Consider the following 19,927-nt stretch of genomic DNA (forward strand, 5'->3'; position numbering starts at 1 on the left):
CACTTCTAGGAATATATCTCAAAAAGCTAGAAACACCAATCAGAAAGGATATATGCACCCCTATGTTCATAGCAGTACAATAGCTAAGATTTGGAAACAGCCTAAGCACCCATCAGCAGATGAGTGGGTTAGAAAACTGTGGTACATCTACACAATGGAATACTATGCTGCTGTAAACAAGAAGAAACTCTTACTATTTGCACAGAATGGATGGAGCTGGAGAGCATCATGCTAAGTGAAATAAGCCAGTCAGAGAAAGATAAATATCACATGATCTCACTCATTTGTGGAATATAATGAACAACATGAAGTGATGAACAAAAATAGAGCCAAAGGAGGAAAATATATACTGGAATATAATAGAAGTAATCCTGTTATTTGCAGATTTTTAATATTTCCTACAATTTTGTGATATCATATTAATGTTAGTACAGTTTTGATAACATTATACTTAAAATCCTTTTATTCTTAAAATATTAATATTTATTGCATGTAATATTATTATATGTAAGATCATTTTTCTTGAATAATTGTTTATTGCATGTAATATTATCATATTTAAATATTTTTCTTGAAAAAAATGTTTCATCTTAAAACCAGAAGCTGCCTTTCTTCTGGGAAAAGGTGATTTGCAAAATCAAAGTATGAGAAGCACACTGATTCCACTATCTTGCCCAAACCTCACCTATAAAATAACTAATTGGAGTGGGTATTTTAATACTATTTCCCTGATGGATACACCACAATGTCTAGAAGAAAACAACCTTAAAAATTTCAGATTCACTCTGTTCTTCTTATTGCAAATCCTCAAAATTCAGCAGTAACTTTCAAGGGTTACTAGAATTAAGCCACTTCTATTCTTAACTTCTAACAGGGAATAAAGGCAGAAAAAGAGATTAGAGTATAGTTCCAAGCAGTAAGAGCAGCAGGTTAATGCAAAAAATTTTTAATTTACCTGCTATGATAAAAGAATTTGCAACCCTATTATGGGAATAACCACAAAACATTTTGTCTTACTGCTACTTTCATTTTTACTATAAAATTAAACTCTCATCAGTGAGGAAACATCTCTTCATACCTGTAAATTGTAGATATGAAGAGTAAAAAAAGCATAATATATTTGTTTAACATAGCAGATACTGCTAAAAGTTAAAAACCAAACTTACCAATATCTTTCCTTTTAAAGATTTGAAGTATTTGACAAATTCTAAACATTAATAGACACAAACTGCCAGTTTTCCCAGCCCTCTCAACTATTTCCCACTTATTGCCTAGGTTAGACATAAATACAAAGGTCTAAAGCTTATACTTTGATTATTTCGGTGCTCAAACAGCATAATGAATAGAAGATAAAAAATGACAGATTCTCCCTTTTACCAAACTTTAGCTAGGATCCTCTTGAGCCCTTTCTCAAGTAGGCCTCAACCTTGGCCTATAAAAACTATAGACTCTTATCACAAATGATTTCATCTATTCCTCTCCCACAACAGTAAAAGATTTAAACACTAATAGTTTCTAACAGCTCAAGGTCCCATCCCTAGGGTTGACCATAGCCCCTTTGTAAGTGCCTGCTTAGGGTTGCCAAAAGAATTTAAGGTTTGTTATAACCAACATCTGACTAGAGCCCCCAGAGCACCCTATCTTAGAGCACTTACTAAAAAGAGTTTACAATTGTGAATTATCTGTGACCCTTGGAGATCTGTATACATCTCTCCTACAATTCTGAAGTTTTTGCTCAAGGACATGACAGCCATTCTTTAAAAGGTGGTCATCAGGAAGGAGAGGGTCTCATATCCCTCCATCTCTGCAGAATCCTAACTTCCATGGTTGTCAACTAAGAGGCACCGCCCACCTTATCATTTACTACACTGATCAACCCTTTGTAATTTGTCACTTCCCTGACTCTATTGGGCCAAAATAGCAAACCCTGTCTAGTCCCTCACCTTTTAAAATGCCCAGTCCCGCCGAGACCGGTTTGGCTCAATGGATAGAGCATCGGCTTGGGGACTGAAGGGTCCCGGGTTCGATTCCGGTCAAGGGCATGTACCTTGGGTGCAGGCATATCCACAGTGGGGGGTGTGCAAGAGGCAGCTGATCGATGACTCTCTCTCATCGATGTTTCTAACTCTCTATCTCTCTCCCTTCCTCTCTGTACAAAATCAATAAAATATATTTTTAAATAAATAAATAAATAAATAAATAAATAAAATGCCCAGTCCCTCTGCACAAATCCAAGTTGAGTTCAGTTCACACAGGACCTTCTATTATAGCGGTAAATTACTGATTAAGAGCTGTCCTTACCACTTTAACCAGTGTCCAGCTCTGTTTATCTTTGACAAAAATAAAGTGATAAAGAAGGAATATTAAGTTAAATATATCTCAATTAAAAGATTAAAAGAAAAATCATTATCTCAAGTAGTAAAGACTTAGTTGCTTTATATAAGATCATTTAGATATAAAGTTCTTTTTTAAAAAAAAAAAAAAAAAGGAAAAATGAAGGCTTCAACTCCATGAAGGAATCATAAATCTAAGAAGTCAACCACTCAATATTTGGGGTGGAAAGAACACCTGGTAAATATCAAACCCCAACCCTTCATGTTACAAATGACGAATCTACTGCCCAAAGAGATTGTGACTTACCTAAGGTAACTTAAATGAAGGACTGAATTTAAAAAGGCTAATTCAGTATGATTGTCTTCCTGACTCCAACATGAAATATTCTTTCTCTTGCATTCTCATTAGTAAAAGTAACATTCACCATTAATCATTCAAGATCATACATGAACATATATTACCCTTAGTACAATGTGAGTTTTTACCATTCCACTATAGACCACAATTATACACTGAGGACAGTTTGTTTGATGCAAGTACACATAAGATTTCATTTCATTCGGGAAGGCTATTTCAATAGTCCTAGGAAAATATGTAAAGCACTTTGTTGAAGAGAAATTGCTTTCACACACAAGCAAAACAACAAATCCCCATGCAGAAACCCAAAGGAGGGCCAAATGAAGTATACAGTCTTACAAACAACCAAAAGAAGAAAAATAAAAGTAAATAAAAATTCCTTTACTGCACTTACCAGCAAAGCATTTGGAACAGAGGTTCATAGTCTTGCTGGACCTAAGGCAAAAAAGAAAAAGAAGAAAAAAAAAGAAGAGCTAAAAATTCAGTATCACTGGCCAGGCAACTACACTAATAAACTAATAGTAAGTTCCCAATCAGCCACACCACCCCCACAACAAAACACAATACTTTTTATTTGTGAATTACCCAATGCATTATTTTTTGTGACTAGCAGCTATTTCTCCCACATAATTACCACATTCCCGCAGTTCACACTGGGACATTTATCACAAAGTTATCACTACAATGAAAACTTAATCTGTAAAGGGGTAAGACTTCCTCATTGCATACACATTCATTTATCTCTGCAGCATTACTTGAACTTTTATCTTGTCTTCTTTCCCCTCATTTATTCCTATTTCAAGATCTGTCACATTATGACCTTGCTGTTTAAAATTCTTTCTTCAAATGTTCCCAATAAAATTATTTTTCATGTCCTTTCCTCGTGTTAATAGCTACTAGTCATGGAAAAATAACTTGGCTGGGCAATTGACATGCATTATCTTAATCTTCCTAACATCCCTGAGATGGAAATTATCATATTGCTTTCCTTCTAAATGCATTTTTTAAAATCACATTAACATTTGTACAACCAGGAAACATCATACAATTGGCTATAAGGAATGACTAATTTAATGAGAAAATGTTCCCACCACCTCCTACAAGAGATCTTAAATTCAGAGGTCTTAGGAAATCAAGGCCATACAATTGCATGCCATGTGAGGGGTGAGCAGCTTGCCCAAGATCACACAGTTGTAGAAGAGCAGAGGAAGTGTGTGACCTTGATACTGAGCCAACTCCAAAGGGTCCTCTGTACACAGCACAGCACAATATGTAGCATCACACAGCAGCCCAGGCACAACACGGTGGGCAAGCAATAATAATTTGTCTGAAAGTTATTCTCATTGCTATTTCCCTTCCTGATTCTTTCTCAAGTACTAGATTCATTCCTATAGCTTTCTGCCAAACGACTCCTGGAATACTCTGTTGAATAATCTGGCCTATTTACAGCCTAATTCCTCAGCAACTCCCTTCCCCATATTTTAGTCTTTGCCCAAAGCCACTCCTCCACATGGAATAAACCAACTTTCCTCTGCCTCCTTAGTAAATTTTATAATTAATGAAAGCCTTCCTCAGGAAGTATTCCCTGATAACTATGATTGTATGCCAATGTAATGAAACCAAAGACCTAATGGTTATTAACTATCATAAGGTGACAAAATCGGGGGTAGGTAAATCTTGGGTCAAGAAGAAATGGTCATTATTTCTCCTTCCCAAAGATGATGCTACGTTAACAGGTGAATCTTTCTTTAAGACTCTACTTAATATAAAGACAACAAAGGAAGTAAGGAAATTTAAGCATCAATAATTGCATACAAATGAAAAAATGGAAGATGTATTAACAGTGGAACCTAACACTTCTTACATGCCTACTATGTGGTAAGCACGATACCAGATGCCTTCAACCCCATTTCACCAAACGAGAAAACAGAGGCTCCAAGAGGGTATATAATTTGCCAAAGGTTACAAAACACATTAGTGGATGAACCTAGTCTGCTGAACGCTAGAGGCTGTGTTGTTTTCACCACATCATGCCTCCAATGCCTCCAATACAGAGGAGAGGGGTAATCTGGGAGAATGTCCCATAACTAAAGATTTAATCTATGGTAATTAGGTCAGCTCTCTTCATATGGTGAAAGGGCAAAGCCTCCCCTCCAAAAACATATACCAGCAGGAGGGCTAATGTCCAAGCATCCTCGTGTTTTCTTAAAAGCCCAGGTAGGCAACCACATTTGAGAACTGCCTGAGTCAAGTGAAAGAAAATTTTAAAAAAACAAACAAAAAAAAAAAAAACACCACAAAACAACTTTTAGTCAAACAGAACAGAACAGGTAAGCATGGGCCTAATAAAACTGATGTTAGAGTACAGGAGTATCAGAATGAATTATAATCTTGTTATGATGTCAGATCTATTAGATTTCATAAGGCATGATTTTTCACAAAATACACTTGAATCTTTGCTAGAATTATGATACTCGGTATGTACCTAAAATGCTTTTATGAAATCTTTTATTAATGAATTCTAACTGTGCATGTAATTTATTATGTATATTATGAATGTACTAGAGGCCTGATGCACAAAATTCGTGCAAGGGGCTCGGCCCTCACATCCCCAGCCTGCCCTCCCAGGCCTGGCTACGACCAGAAGGTCGTCTGGACAGTCGTCCTACTGTTTGGTCTAATTAGCATATTAGCTCTTTATTATATAGGATGTGTGTGTGAGACACGCATTATATTAGTAATCTTATCTAATATTTAGTTTGCCTCAAATAAACACAAATAAATCCAATAAATATTTACTGGCACCCACTGTGCCAGGCACTATGTTGGGTACTGTAAATATATCCAAGAACCAAGACACAGTCTCACATCACTTTTTTTTTAAAAAGACTTTCTTTCGTGCTGTGTTGTGTTTTTTTGTTTTGTTTTGTTTTAATATATTTTATTGATTTTTTTACAGAGAGGAAGAGAAGGGGATAGAGAGCTAGAAACATCAATCAGCTGCCTCCTGCACACCCCCTAACTGGGTATGTGCCCGCAACCAAGGTACATGCTCTTGATTGGAATCGAACCCGGGACCTTTCAGTCCGCAGGCCAAAGCTCTATCCACTGAGCCAAGCTGGTTTCAGCTCACATCACTTATTATTAACCTGGATATATCAGTCATTAAGCAGACGGCTGTGGAAATACCCATCCCTTTTCATCATTTCCTTATTTTACTTTTAGATGTGAACATTCTGCTTTATTCTTCCCTGGGGCATTATAGGATTCTCACTTTGTCATATCAACTCCTTTAAATTCCAATTTTCATTTTAGATGGGGAAAATGTACATCCAAGCAGCCTCTATTACTACTTCAAAGCAACTGGAAAAATCCCAGATCTACATTTCCATTGAGCTGAGAATTTCCTATATGCCTAATAATGATACTTTATGACCTAGAAGTTCCAATGAATTGGTAGTAAGAAAACACTGATTTGCTTCAGTGGCACTGTAATTGGAATGGTGATTAAATGTATCATGTTAAATTTACTCTGGGTCTTTTCCAGTGTGGCAAACATAAAATGAGCTATCAGCATCAACAGAGCCTAAATCACACTTTCCTTCTAAAATGATACTTCTCCTACTTGTCAAAGGTGATTGTTTGAGCTTATCCATTAATAATGAAGTGGCATAACATGGCAAACATATACACCCACAGACTTCTATAGGATGTACACGGACCAACATGGTTTATTGTACTTAGCAAGTTGGGACACCTTATGTATGTCAGAGCACTGCATTTGCACCACTATAGTTAATGGTCTGTCAGCATTTCCATTATAAAGCAATTTTCAAAGGTTTATTGCTCTGCTGAAGAATTTGCTCTGAGCTGAAATTTGGCATTCCAGAAAAGCGAAAACTGTAGCCCATAAATGTTTATTCCCTTTCAAGTAGGCAAAGTAGTTTGTGTGGGTGTTTTGGGTTTGTTTTTTTTTTTAAGTTAATCTGACTCTTTATTTTAGAATTTCCCCCTATAGCCCTTTGTAAATATTCTCAGAAAATAACCCTCACACCTCACAAAGGGACGATTGTTTGGTAACATCAGCTAGCAACCTGCAAGGTACAGAGCACAGGTTCCAACTTTTTTATGGAAAACAATTTTTTTAAAGCATATTTTTTTAAATCAATAGTAATTTTAAAGCTTTTTCATCAGTTCTACCTAGTTATATTAAATTATTCATCATACTAGAGTACACTGCCATTGATATTAAAATCAATGGATGACTTTTAAATTCTCAACTGTTAAACCTCCTTTTATCCTTCCCACTCAAGAACCATAGACTAGCCCTGGCCAGCTTGGATGAGTGGATAAAGTGTAAACTAGTGGAAGAGGGGTCCCAGGTTCGATTCCAATCAAGGGCACATGCCTGGGTTGTGGGCTTGATCCCCAGTAGGGAACGTGCAGGAGGCAGCCAATCAATGATTCTCTCTCATCATTGATGCTTCTATTCTCTCTCTTTTCCCTTCCTCTCTGAAGTCAATAAAGACATAAAAAATAAAATAATAAAATAAAAAAAAACAGGGGACTGTTCCCCTTCCCCACATGGGAGTTAGTCCAGGGACTCTTTCCCCCTCTCTACTTGGGAGTCCATTCTGTGGGACTCCTCCCTCTCCCTGCATGGGAGAATGTACTTGTTCTTCCATAAATCACCACCTTTGCTATACCAAAAAAATAAAAATAGCCATGAACTACTACTGACCTAGTGTGAGTTTTAATCCTAAAATCCTACTCTCAATTCCTACTTACCCTGCTGGATAAAGGGAATAAGTGCCATAGGTAATAGCTAGGTAGCAAGAAAGATTCTATACTAGATAGAAGCTTTAAAGGCAATTCAGAAAATTCAGAAAATAATGATTGGACCCTGAATGCCAAAGTTCACAGAAAACACTGTAGTAATCTACAAGATTGGTACATTAGTGATAAACTAACAATTTTATTTAATCTCTAGGAAATGTTCTGTTAGTCTGAAAACTTCAAACAAAGATGAAATCAACTATCCCAGTATTCTTGTTATTGAATCTATCTTGACAGCTTAAATATTTACACTTTAAATTACAAGATTTGCAATTCTACAACTAAATATAATCTGATGCAATTCTGCCCAATAAATAACAAAAGAATGGTTTTCTATGCTTAAAGATTCTTAATATGTAAAAGACCCTCTAAAACTTTGTGGAGACTGGTGATCAAATCGTCCTTTTAAAAATGAAAACTTTTTACAGAAGTATAAAGATTCATCCTAAATTACTATTGTACTAATACAGCTTAATATACTTTGCCAATTTTCCAACTTTCTATTACTCTGAAATAACTAGCTATAATCTCTGATATTATGAATATTTTAAAATATCTATAAAACTATTCCAGATGAGTAGAAACACAAAATACAACTTGTAAAATGGTAGGTAAATGAAATCCAATTCATGATTATAGCCATGGGAGATATGGCCATTCATGTACCAAATAAGGACTACATAGAAGGCTCTGAAAAACATTAAAATATATAGAAAAAAAAATCTGTTTTATAATTTTATTGATGTTATATTCGTTTTATAACATATTCTTACTCTTATTCCAAATTAAAACCATCTTTACCTCTGGCAGGCACTGACCATACCTGCCAAATTTACAACTATGAAAAGAGAAAAAAAAATTAGACTTATCAGGGACAAAATAAGAGAATACTCAAGATTAACCCTATATAGAACCAATGTTATAAATTAATTATTTTGATGCATAGAATCAAATATCAAGGTAAGAAATTGTTACAATTTTATTAAAAGACCCAACTAGATAGTCCCTTCAGTAGTTAATGCAAGGACCTGTGAGTCCCTTTGGCTTTTGTAGAAAAAAAAACTAAAAAAAAAAAAACCTCAAGTCAGCCTGCAATGGCAGTTCAAATGCAGTAATGGAGAGGTAGCAACCCACCATATGGTGCTGACCATCACCCCCTCAGCCTCAATGCCTTAATTGAAGCCTCTCTAAAAGGCTTAAATGAAGCCCTCTGGAAGGCAGTTATAGATGGTTTTATGACTATGTCAGAAAGATAAACATATCCTTGTTAATGAATTAAAATAATACCAAAGGTTTTTTACCAAATTTGACAATAGGTTTTCATCTCCTTTAACACATTTGCCACTCAAAATTCACTTACTTTATCAGCAAGTCTTTTTCCTAATATGTATTAGAAGAAAAATAAAAGGCTCTAGTCATGGCAAAAAGATCAGAATGATCTGAGGAAAGCAGGCTAGCTCTCTGCCCCCCATCCCACCGCTAACAATTAAATATATTCTTATAAATGTATCATGAAAACTAAAAAGACATTAATAGAGTATTAGTTAAAATATTTCCTATTCCTGCCTGTTAGAAACCTAGTTCCCCCTTGAAAAGGAATCATTATTGCCACTTTCTTGTTGATCCTTCCCTGTCGCACATCCTATTTAAAAATACATCCCCTTGACCCAACCTGCATGGTTCAGTGGTTGAGCACTGACCTATGAACCAGATCAAGGTTCGATTCCCCATCAGGGCACATGCCCAGATTGCAGGCTAAATCCCCAGTAGGGAGCATGAAGTAGGCAGCCAATCAATGATTTTCTCTCATCATTGAGGTTTCTACCTCTCCCTCCCTCTTACTCTCTGAAATAAAAAAATATTTTTTTTTAATATTTAAGAAAAATATATCTCCTTAGCCTTCAAATCTTAGCACTCCCTTGCCTGCCTGCACACTTTTTCTCTCTAGCACTGATCAACAATGCGTTTATCATTATACTGGAAGCCCAGTACATGAAATTTGTGCACAGGGGGGTGCGGGGAGCAGGGGGAGAGTGTCCCTCAGCCCAGCCTACACCGTCTCCAATCTGGAACCCCTCAAGGGATACCTGACTACCCTCTCACAATCCAGGACTGCTGGCTCTCAACCGCTCACCTGCCTGATTGCCCCTAACTGCTTCTGCCTGCCAGCCTGATCACCCCAAAACCACTCCTCTGGCAGCCTGATCGACACCTAACTGCTCCCCTGCTGGCCTGGTCACCCCCAATGGCCCTCCATTGCAGGCATGGTTGCCCCCAACTGCCCTCGCCTGCAGGCCTGGTCCCCCCACATCTGCCCTACCCTGCATATCTGCCCCCCCAACTGCCCTCCCCTGCATGCCTGGTCCCCCACAACTGCCCTCTCCTGTGCCCTGATTGCCCACAACTGCCCTCCCCTGCCAGCCATCTTTTGTCCACATGGGGGCAGCTATTTTTTACCACATGGGGATGGCCATCTTGTGTCTTGGAATGACAGTCAATTTGCATATTACCCTTTTATTAGATAGGATAGTTAGTATTTACTATTACATATTTCATTACCTTATTCGTGTTCCACCCCCTCCAGCAACAAGAATAAAAGCCCATGAAGAACTCTACTCCCTCCTATATTACTAGAGCATGGAATACTGCATGGAAGTTAATGAACCCTTAACATGTATTTGTTGAATGAGTTAATAAATAACCTTCATGACAAACACTAGTAACAAGCAATTTATCTATTCTTTACAATATATTAAGTTAAAAAAAAAAAAAAAAAAAAGAAGAAGAAGAAACCACAGAAATAGTACACTATACTTAGGTCAAATCAGTTTAAGAGTAACTAAAATTGCTAATCTTATATAATAAAACCGTAATATGCAAATCAACTGAGTAGCGGCACGGGGCGCACCACTTAGCCAGAAGCCAAGCTCACAGATGGTGAGCACAGCCTCTTCCACCGCCGCCTCCGCTGCAGGCAACAGGGTAAGGAGCAAGGAGTCCCAGACTGCGAGAGCCCAGGCCTGGGAGAGGGATATCTGACTGCTGACAGGCAGGCATCTCCCGAGGAGTCCCGTACTGTAAGGGGATGCAGGCGAGGCTGAGGCCCCTCTCCCGCCGCCACCCTCTACGTCCCCGCACAAATGTCATGCTCCAGCCCTATAGTGCTTAATATTGCCCACTGTGAGATTATAAATTTTACATTCACTTTCTATATAAAAGGAAGTCTATTTAAACACTACTTAAAAGATTTTTTTCCCCTGAGATTTTTCTTAAAGATGAGATGTCTTCTACAAGTCTACCTAAGGGAGTAAAATTTTAAATAGTAATTTGCAATCTTGGATCATTGTAAAGGTAGTTCACTATGTTTTTCCCCCAAGAACAAAATATAAATACATTATAAATAAAAGCATTAAGAATAACTATGGGAAGAAATCTTCACACATTCAGAAAGACAAATATTACAAGGTTTTCTCCAACACTGTTACAAAGAGTTAAGTAACTAAATAAGAGTTAAAATAAGATTAGCAAGAAGAAGAAAAAAGCCTGAATGTCCATTAAAAGAGACTAATTAAAGTATGCTGTATCTATTGAGTACAATTTGAAGCTAGCCAAAAGAATGATATAATTCTATACATGCTGATATGGAACAATCTGTAAGACATATCACAGGAAGCTGAACAGTATGTATAGTACATAACCAAATGTGTATTGTTTAAATATATAACTGTTAAAAGTATACCCACAGCCAAAACATTCTGGTAGTTTGCCACAGGGTAAAGTAACTGTGAACTGGGATAAAAAGATTCACTTTTCGCTGTACATCATTTGGAACTGATTAATTTTTCACTATGTAAATAGCTTCTTCAAAATATAGAGGGAACAATTACAAAATAAAATTGTAAAGAAATTTTACTTAAAATATGCAAAGATAATGAGCATCTCTCATGTCTATTAGGCAAAAGGATTAAAATTAAATCAATCTTATTTAAGTGGTGCTTACTTCAAGTATTAATGTAAATATACATATATAACTTAAATCCAAATATACAATACTTCTAAATTAAATAAATACTTTCGGGTAATAAAAGTATTCATGCCACCTTAGAAAAACAATCACAACACACACACAAACACCTCAATGACATACAACTTATCAGAATAGCTAAACTTAAAAGAATGACCACAGCAAGCTAACACACAATGGTGAAATATTGTACACTTTTCCCCTGATGTCAGGAAAAAGGCCAAGATGTACACTGTCACCACATCTAGTTGGCATTATAATGGAGATCCTAGCCAGTACAATTAAGCAAGAAAAAGCAAAATAAGATCATAAAGATTAGAAACGAAGTAAACATATCATGCATATATAAGTGAATACATAGAAACATATTGTACAAAGGAATCTAGAAATATCGACATCAGCATGTGAATTTGAAGCTGACTATAAAGTCAATATACAAAAGTTTTATTTCTATATTTGAAGCAATAAAAAAAATGAAATTTAAAACAATAGTATTTACTATAGCACCAAAAAATAAATCTAAAAGGTGTACAGGGCAGCTACATGGAAAATCATGAAACACTATTGAGACACAAATGGAGGTATATTCACTATATTCTTGTTGGAAGGCTCTTGTTGGTCAATGGCAAAATGACAGTTCTCCCAAAACTGATCTAAAGATTCTACAGAATTTCAATATAAGTCCCAGCAACTTCTTTAGTATATAAAATGTCAGGCTGATTCTAAAATGTATATAGAATTGCAAAGAATTACAGAATAGCTAAACCAATATTAAAGGACAACAAAGCTGAAGGGCCTACACTACCAAATATCAAGGTTTATCAGAAAATTACAGTAATAAATACAGTGTATTAGCAGAGAAAGAGAAAGCAATGGAACCGAATTAAGAACCCAGAAAGAGACACACTTATTTAGTCACCTTATTTAAGACAAAAAGACAGCATAGAAAATCAATGCTAGTTGAAAATATTTCAAAATAAAAAAATGAATGTAAAATAACTTCCGCTATATGTTGATCTTCAAATTCACAGATTATCAAGAACATTAGAATATCAGACTGTGTTTATTTCAAAATGAAGTAAACTAATAAAACAAAGTTGCCTTTTGAATTAGCAAAAATTAAACTAATCTGATGACTAGCCCTACTTCTGGTGCTTTGGATACCTTTACTATTGTGGAATTACTCCACAAAACTTCCTATTAATGAAAATAATACAGGTCAACTACGTTTGTGAACTCTTTTAGAATATTCATAGTGTAATTCATTCCACACAATCCAAAGAGATAGAATGACAGAGCAGGTAGGGCAACTGTGCCTTCTTCATACCACAAAGGTAGTCAGTAACAGTGTCAGGAGAGCCCAGGCTCCTTGCTCTCAGGCTAATGGTCTTCCATTAAACCTGATTCCTTCTCTATGGAGCCACAAAAGTCTAAAAATCTTCCATCAGCAATCACTCGTCTAATTATATCAAACTTAATAACAACACTATTAGGAACTCCAAATGAGATGTTTATTTTAAAACTAAAAAGCAAACACACATATTCATTAGATAACTGTTAAATTAGGAAAATTTATAAATGTGCTTGTATAAATTTCTCATTCAAAATTATTTATTACAAGCTTATGCAAGCAAAGCAATGCCTGTATGTCTTGTCAGCAGGGATATAAATATAGAAGTAGCAACAATGACTCTTGCTATTATGAGCAGCTATACATAGAAGCTATATGTTGTTGTTTTAATTCCTGTTTTTGTCCCTTCTAAAACTAAGATTGAGTGCTAAATGCAAGCAGTAACATAACAAATGAGGCCTAGTTGTTCAAATGAAGTATTATAAGAGATGTCCTAAAGATGATGGATGGAACATGTCTTAACATGCCAAATCATTTCACTTTTCAAACATAGCTGCAAAAGTAATCAGAAAAAAATCAATCACTGTTTAAAACATATACTTTGCAGCTTCTAAAATTGAAACATCCATTTGAATAAAATAAAAATATACATTACACAATAAAGGTTATATCAACAAACAAAAATACATTTTCTTTTTTCAATTCTGATTGGTTATTGAATCATTGTTCAAATGAAATACACTCTAGCCAGTAGGCAATTACCATATTTTTTATTTATTTATTTTTTAATTTTATTGATTTTAGAGAAAGATGGAAAAAAGGGCGAGGGAGAGAAAGAGAGAACTGACTTGTTGTTCTTATTCATGTATTCACTGGTTGCCTCTGGTATGTGCCCTGACCAGAGACTGAACCCACAACCTTGGCATGAAGGTACAACTCTCTAACCCACTGATCTACGCGGCCAGGGCTGCAACTATAATAAAATAGCAATGCCCAGTGGGAAATACTAGATTCAGCAAGGGTGGCCCACAGTTCAATATCAAAGACAGTGGGTCTCAAAGGCATTTATTATTTTCCTCTCACCTTCCTATGCTTCCTTAAATATAACACAAAAAATATTACTAAATTCAGTGCTGACCTCTTCTCTCAGTGTGGCAAATGCTACTGGTCACAGAGCCAACTATTTCTGTCCTCTTCACTCACAAAATCCCCCTTTTCTTCTGGTGATCCCAAACATAGCATCAGGGTGGAAATCAAGACTGATCTAAGCCAGTATGGCAACTATTGTTCCTATCTGCCAACGGATGTAGCTGTGGCTGAGACTCAGTTTTGGCCAATGAAATGTAAAGGGAAGTTTCTGGAGGTGGCAGAGAAGTTACTGAGAAGTTTTTTATTCCCTGATTAAAAAAAAAAAAAAACAATTAAAACATCTCCCTCCCTCCCTTCTTCACGTCTTCATATGAAGGGGGATACTGGGAGGTGCTTTAGCCATTTTAAGACCACAATGGAAATTGTAGAGCTGTTGAACCAACTCTGGAAACACTGACTCCAGAGTTCGTATTCGTATTAAGTGAAATAATAAATGTCTGTGTGGTTAAGCCTGTGCTAATCAAAGGGTGGTTGGTCCATGGACTGCTGCCAGCCTGCAAAGTGTGTATTACCAGTCCACAATGAGATAATTAAAGCATTCAGAAACTTCATAGCAATTTTATATTCTCACATTTTAATTGTATTTTATAACATATAAGACTGCAATGAATTAATATTAAACTAAAACTGGTTCTTCACTACATAGTAGAAAAGCATTTATTTAAGCCACTTTTACATTGGATATTAAACCACAAGCAGCCAAAATATCTAGGGGTTCAGCAAGATCTTAGAGAAAGTAGTGTATATAATTCCTCTTATGTCCTCATCCATTTTAAGAATAACCTTTCTGCAAATAACAAAACATACCAAATGAAATTAAGCAAAATTGAAACAAATATGATCTGGAGAATAGCATTTCAGTCTCTCATCTAATCATAAATTTCCCAGGATCCCAAAGCACTGTGGGAAAGAGAAATACATGTAAGAAAACTCAATGCATATACAATTCAAATGACTTGAAAAAATTAAGCTCTAAAAGAATAAAAAAATAATTGAATTCTTATGAATTCCTACTGATGCCATAATTATGCAGCTACATTTCAGATGTTAATTCTCTAGAATATATTATTACCTGACTTCATTAAACTAGTTCAGAACTCAGCTAGGCTGATCTATATAGTATTAGATTCTGAACTGTTTAACATTCAAACACTCTGGTCTGGCTTAAAAAATATGTAAGCAACACACAATAAAAACCTATTTGTAATCTATCTATTAAAATTTTCTCTACTCACAATCTGCAAAATGTTTAATCATATTCTGATATAGAAAGCTAAAACAAACATAAAAATGTATCACTGCAGACTGATATAGTACTTACCAGGAAAATGTAACACAATTAAGAAAAGATTTTAACTAATGGTTCCAACTTATAGTTCTTTTCTATTTTGTAAATTAGGAAAACACTAAAGAAAAATCTGTGAATGCCTTCTGAGAACAGTCAAAAACGATAGATGAAAATATACAAATAGAATCTCAACACAATGAAAAACCCAATTGCAGTGGAAATAACATGACTTTACAAATGTGTTTGCCAAGGCCATTCACTTTTCAAAAAGCTATATATTAATTTATCAAAGAACAATTCACATCTTTAATCAACAGCTAAAAGAACGTGTATCCAAGTTATGTGTAGTTAACGAACATGTTAATAGCCTACTTAGATTAACTTTGATTAAACACCTAATTACTAAACAAGGCAACCACATGTGGAGGAAGAGAAAGGGGCAAAAAACTCATATATGGTATATTTATGGAAGTTGCACGAGGCACCAAATACAGTCCTCCAATTTAAATAGAAAAAAGAACTAAAATATTATTTTATATTCAAATTGCCTTGGACTTGAAATATGCCAGACAAATTCTTCCATCAGGGAATACAATTCAAGGTGTGTGAGTTATTTTCTTTTTATAAGTTCAGTCCCAACTACCAGAAGTTCCAACTTGGTCATGACTTTTCTCATAATATACATTAAGGTTACTTAACCTGTTTAAAAGATAGATATTTCTTTTAGTAATCCTGACATAAGGCAAATGTTTTAATTGGTGCAAAGCATATTTAGCCCTCCATATTTGTGGGTTCCACATCTGCAAATTCAACCAACCATAGATCAAAAATATTCTGGGGTGGGGGAGAATGTTTCATGGCTGCTGACACATACCATGTAGTTAGGCCATAATAATTGTGTCTATAGTAAATAAGTATAGACTTTTTTTTTTCTTGTCTTTATTCCCTAATACAGCATAAAAACTATTTACATCACATTTACATTGTATTAGGTATTGTAAGTAATATAAAGATGATGTGCATAGATGTATATGCAAATACTACCCCCTTTTATAAAAAGGACTTGAGCATCTGCAGATTTTGTTATCCGAGGGAGTCCTAAAACCAATCCCTCAAGGACACCAAGGGACAATGGTACTAATGATTTTTAATTAAAGAAGAAGGTCATGTCCTGGCCAGTGTGGTCAATGGATAGAGTATCATCCTGCACAAGGTCAAGGGTGTATACTAGGGTTTCAGGTCTGATCCCCACCTCCAGTTGGGGCTCATGCGGGAGACAACCAATTGGTGTGTCATTGTTGTTTCTCTTTCTCTTTCTCTCCCTCCCTCCCCCAATCCTTTTATTCTCTCTAAAATCAATGGGAAAAATATCCTCATTCCTCAGGTGATGATTAAGAAAAGAGAGTCATGAGGATTACATATTTTAATACAAATTCTTACACATGCCAAGAACAATAAATACATTTCTTTTAAACTGATGTACTTTTATAAGAGAATTACTTCCATTACTCTGCAATTTCACCGCTTTCAAATACAAAAACAAAATTTATACCTAGAATGACATTTTAAATAAAAGTAAAGGGGGCTTGTTTCAGCACATCATCACACTTTCAACTTCATTAAAACAATCTATGCTTTATAACTTTCATTGATTGAATAATAAATTGCCATATTAAGAAATCACAGCAAGATTCATAACCAGTAACTTCTTGATTATAACATCCACACCATGAAATTCTTGCTTGTAGCATATACACATGCACATGCATTGAGCCATCTTTTAACTTTTTATAGTAAAGGCTTTACTGAACAAAAGTGTGCTAAAGAGATCCATGTGGAATTAAAATCAAGGGGCTTTTCCATGCTATGACAATGGAAGATCTCCTCCAATGAGAAATCATTAGTCCTGCCCAAAAAATCTGTACTTTTTTTGGATTCAACCTTTCAAACCAACTAGGATTCTGTTTTAACAGATCAAGTCTAAACATCTAATTGTCCACACAAAGAGTAAGGCCCAGGGAAGCTTATGTGAACTAATATCACATTACTCCTCAACTAAAACTTAGCATTGGTTTCCCAGTTTGGTTGTAGCACTATTCAAGGCTGAATTTCAGCATATTCTTTGGACTGAAAACATTCTTCAACATCCAGACAACTGAATACTGTTCAGTGCTAAAATTAAATAATCTATCAAGCCCTGAAAAGACGTGGAATAACCTTAGATATATATTAAGTGAATGAAGCCAATCTGAAAAGGCTACCTACTGTATGATTCCAACTATATGTACATTCTGGAAAAGGCAAAATTATGGAGGCACAACAACAACACATCAATGGTTGCCAGGGGTCGGGGTCAGGGGGAGAGATGAATAGGCAAAGAGCACAATGAAAATACTCTGGCCCTAGCCGGTTTGGCCCAGTGGATAGAGCATCATCCTGTGGACTAAAGAGTCCCGGGTTCAATTTGGTCAAGGACACATGCCTGGGTTTCGGGCTCGATCCCCAGTATAGGGTGTGCAGGAGGCCGATGACTCTCTCTCATCATTGATGTTTCTAACTCTCCCTCTTCCTTCCTCTCTGAAATCAATGAAAATACTATTGATATATTAAAAAGAAAATACTCTGTATGACATTATAATGATAGATGTTTTGTCCAAAAACATAGAATGTACACCAAGAGTGAACTTTAAATATGGACTTTGGTTGATTATGATGTGTCAATGTAGGATCACCAATTGTAATAAATGTACCCCTGTATTGAATGATGTTGGTAACAGGAGAGGCTATGGATGTGTTGGGGAAAGGAGCATATGGGAAATCTCTGTACCTTCTCCTCCATTTTTTTTCAATGAACCTAAAACAGCTCTTTAAAAAATTGATTTCAATAAAATAAAAAACAAAACATTTGCTCAGTTGCTTCTGCTCAGAATTATACAGACTTTTTTCCTTAAACAAACAAATAAACCATATGCCCAGTTAAACTATATGTTTTTTTTTAAGAAATATACTCTCAGGGAACAAGCTATCTGAACATTGAGGCCATTATTCAAAAACAATATTAGAATTCTTCAAACTATCTTCAGATCTACATTTTATAAACCATAAGAAGGAATTACTGTGTGTGAAAGCCAACTATAAACTAGGTGCCGAGACTCTTTAGTTCTCCTTCATACCAATCCTATAAGGTAGGTGTATGTTCTTGGTTTAAGAGATGAGGAAATTAATCAAATCAGGCAAAGCCTATGACTGCAAATTTCTGCCAACAGCACGGGCTCCTTTCACTGTTCTACAGTCACCTCAATTAAGAGACCTTCAGCATTCCTCAATAAGATCATCAACCCTTTTTTTCCAACCTTATCTCTAAAAAACATGTAAGTCATTCCCTCCTGCCCTCTAGAGACCTATCCAAGTTCCAATAAATGATTGGTCATGATGAAGATCAGTCAGAGAAATGTTCTTCAGTCTCTGAAGATCCAACTAGGAAAAAGACCCCCCAAGACATTTTGAGCAATGATATCATTGTTGGAGTAGTAATTAATGAAACTCAAAGCAAAAATTCTGGAAAACAACCATGTGGATGTTTGTTATAGATAGCCTGTTAAAAACATACTAATTGCTTTTGTCTCAGAAATGAAATTTGAAGGTAGAGGAGAAAATCAAGATGCAGTCAAAATTCCTTCCCCAAAATTCACATATGGATTTGAAAACTACTATCTGGCAATAGCTGGAGCAACTAGAACTGTGATAAATGTTCTCTGTGTTACAACAGCTTGAAAAACCCACTGGTAATTTCTTTTCTTCATTAACACCTCTCAGAAAAGTATTCAGAGGGACATCACTACCTACTTGTTGGGCTCGACAATCTAATCTGCTTGCTGATTAATCTTGTTCTCCACTTAATACTTACAGTGGCAAATAAATGGTAGAAATGAAGATACTTTCACAAGTATCTTGCTCTATAGCCTGACACCACACTGGAACTATATTCCAACAATCTTTCAAAGGACGTGCAATCTTACCCAATGCAATTCTCATGCTTGTAAATCAAGACATACTTCATTTCAACCACTTGTAAAACCCTGATTGGTCCCAAACAGTATCAAAACCATACCAAACAACCTCCCACTTTTATGTGATCAAACTCAAAATTATTTTCTATTATGAGAGCTACACATATGCCAGAACTTTGACATCTTTCTACCTACATAAATTCTTAAGAACCTAGAGATCTTAGTCATCCAGGTTTTCTCCACAAAAGATGAGTGTAACCTTTAGAATCTCTAGATAAAAGTTCCCAGGTCTGGAAAATCTCCAGAACATAATGAACTCCCTTGGTGAGTGGGAGAAAGAGAAGACAATAAAAGGAATATACCATTTAGATATGACATAGGTTTCTAAAGGCTTAGCTATTTAAAAAAAAAAAAAAAAAAAAAAAAAAACCTGCAAACAAAAAACTAATTTGTAATCTGTATATTTTCTATACTATCAACAGCAAAAAAAGAAATTAGGATGAACAGAAAAATCCAATGTTAATTCTCTTCACAGTGACAAATGATATTGGTGATATTATATCATCATCCTATGAAGC

The 19,927-nt window shown here is 35.6% G+C and overlaps 1 protein-coding gene across 3 annotated transcripts in view; it reads right to left on the minus strand.

Moving 5' to 3' along the window:
• The window catches only part of ZFAND3 (zinc finger AN1-type containing 3), a 246,361-nt gene that overhangs the window by 178,378 nt on the left and 48,056 nt on the right, over positions 1–19,927 (minus strand). For 2 of the 3 annotated variants that reach the window (XM_036414405.2, XM_036414404.2), the window contains exon 2: positions 3,086–3,126. In XM_036414405.2, the coding sequence (XP_036270298.1) occupies positions 3,086–3,126 (41 nt within the window). Of the gene's footprint in view, positions 1–3,085; positions 3,127–6,384; positions 6,392–10,472; positions 10,478–19,927 lie in introns of those variants that run through there. The other variant, XM_036414406.2, reaches the window with a different exon arrangement.

Source organism: Pipistrellus kuhlii, unplaced genomic scaffold, assembly GCF_014108245.1.
Source record: "Pipistrellus kuhlii isolate mPipKuh1 unplaced genomic scaffold, mPipKuh1.p scaffold_m20_p_5, whole genome shotgun sequence".
NCBI classification, from domain to species: Eukaryota; Metazoa; Chordata; class Mammalia; order Chiroptera; family Vespertilionidae; genus Pipistrellus; species Pipistrellus kuhlii.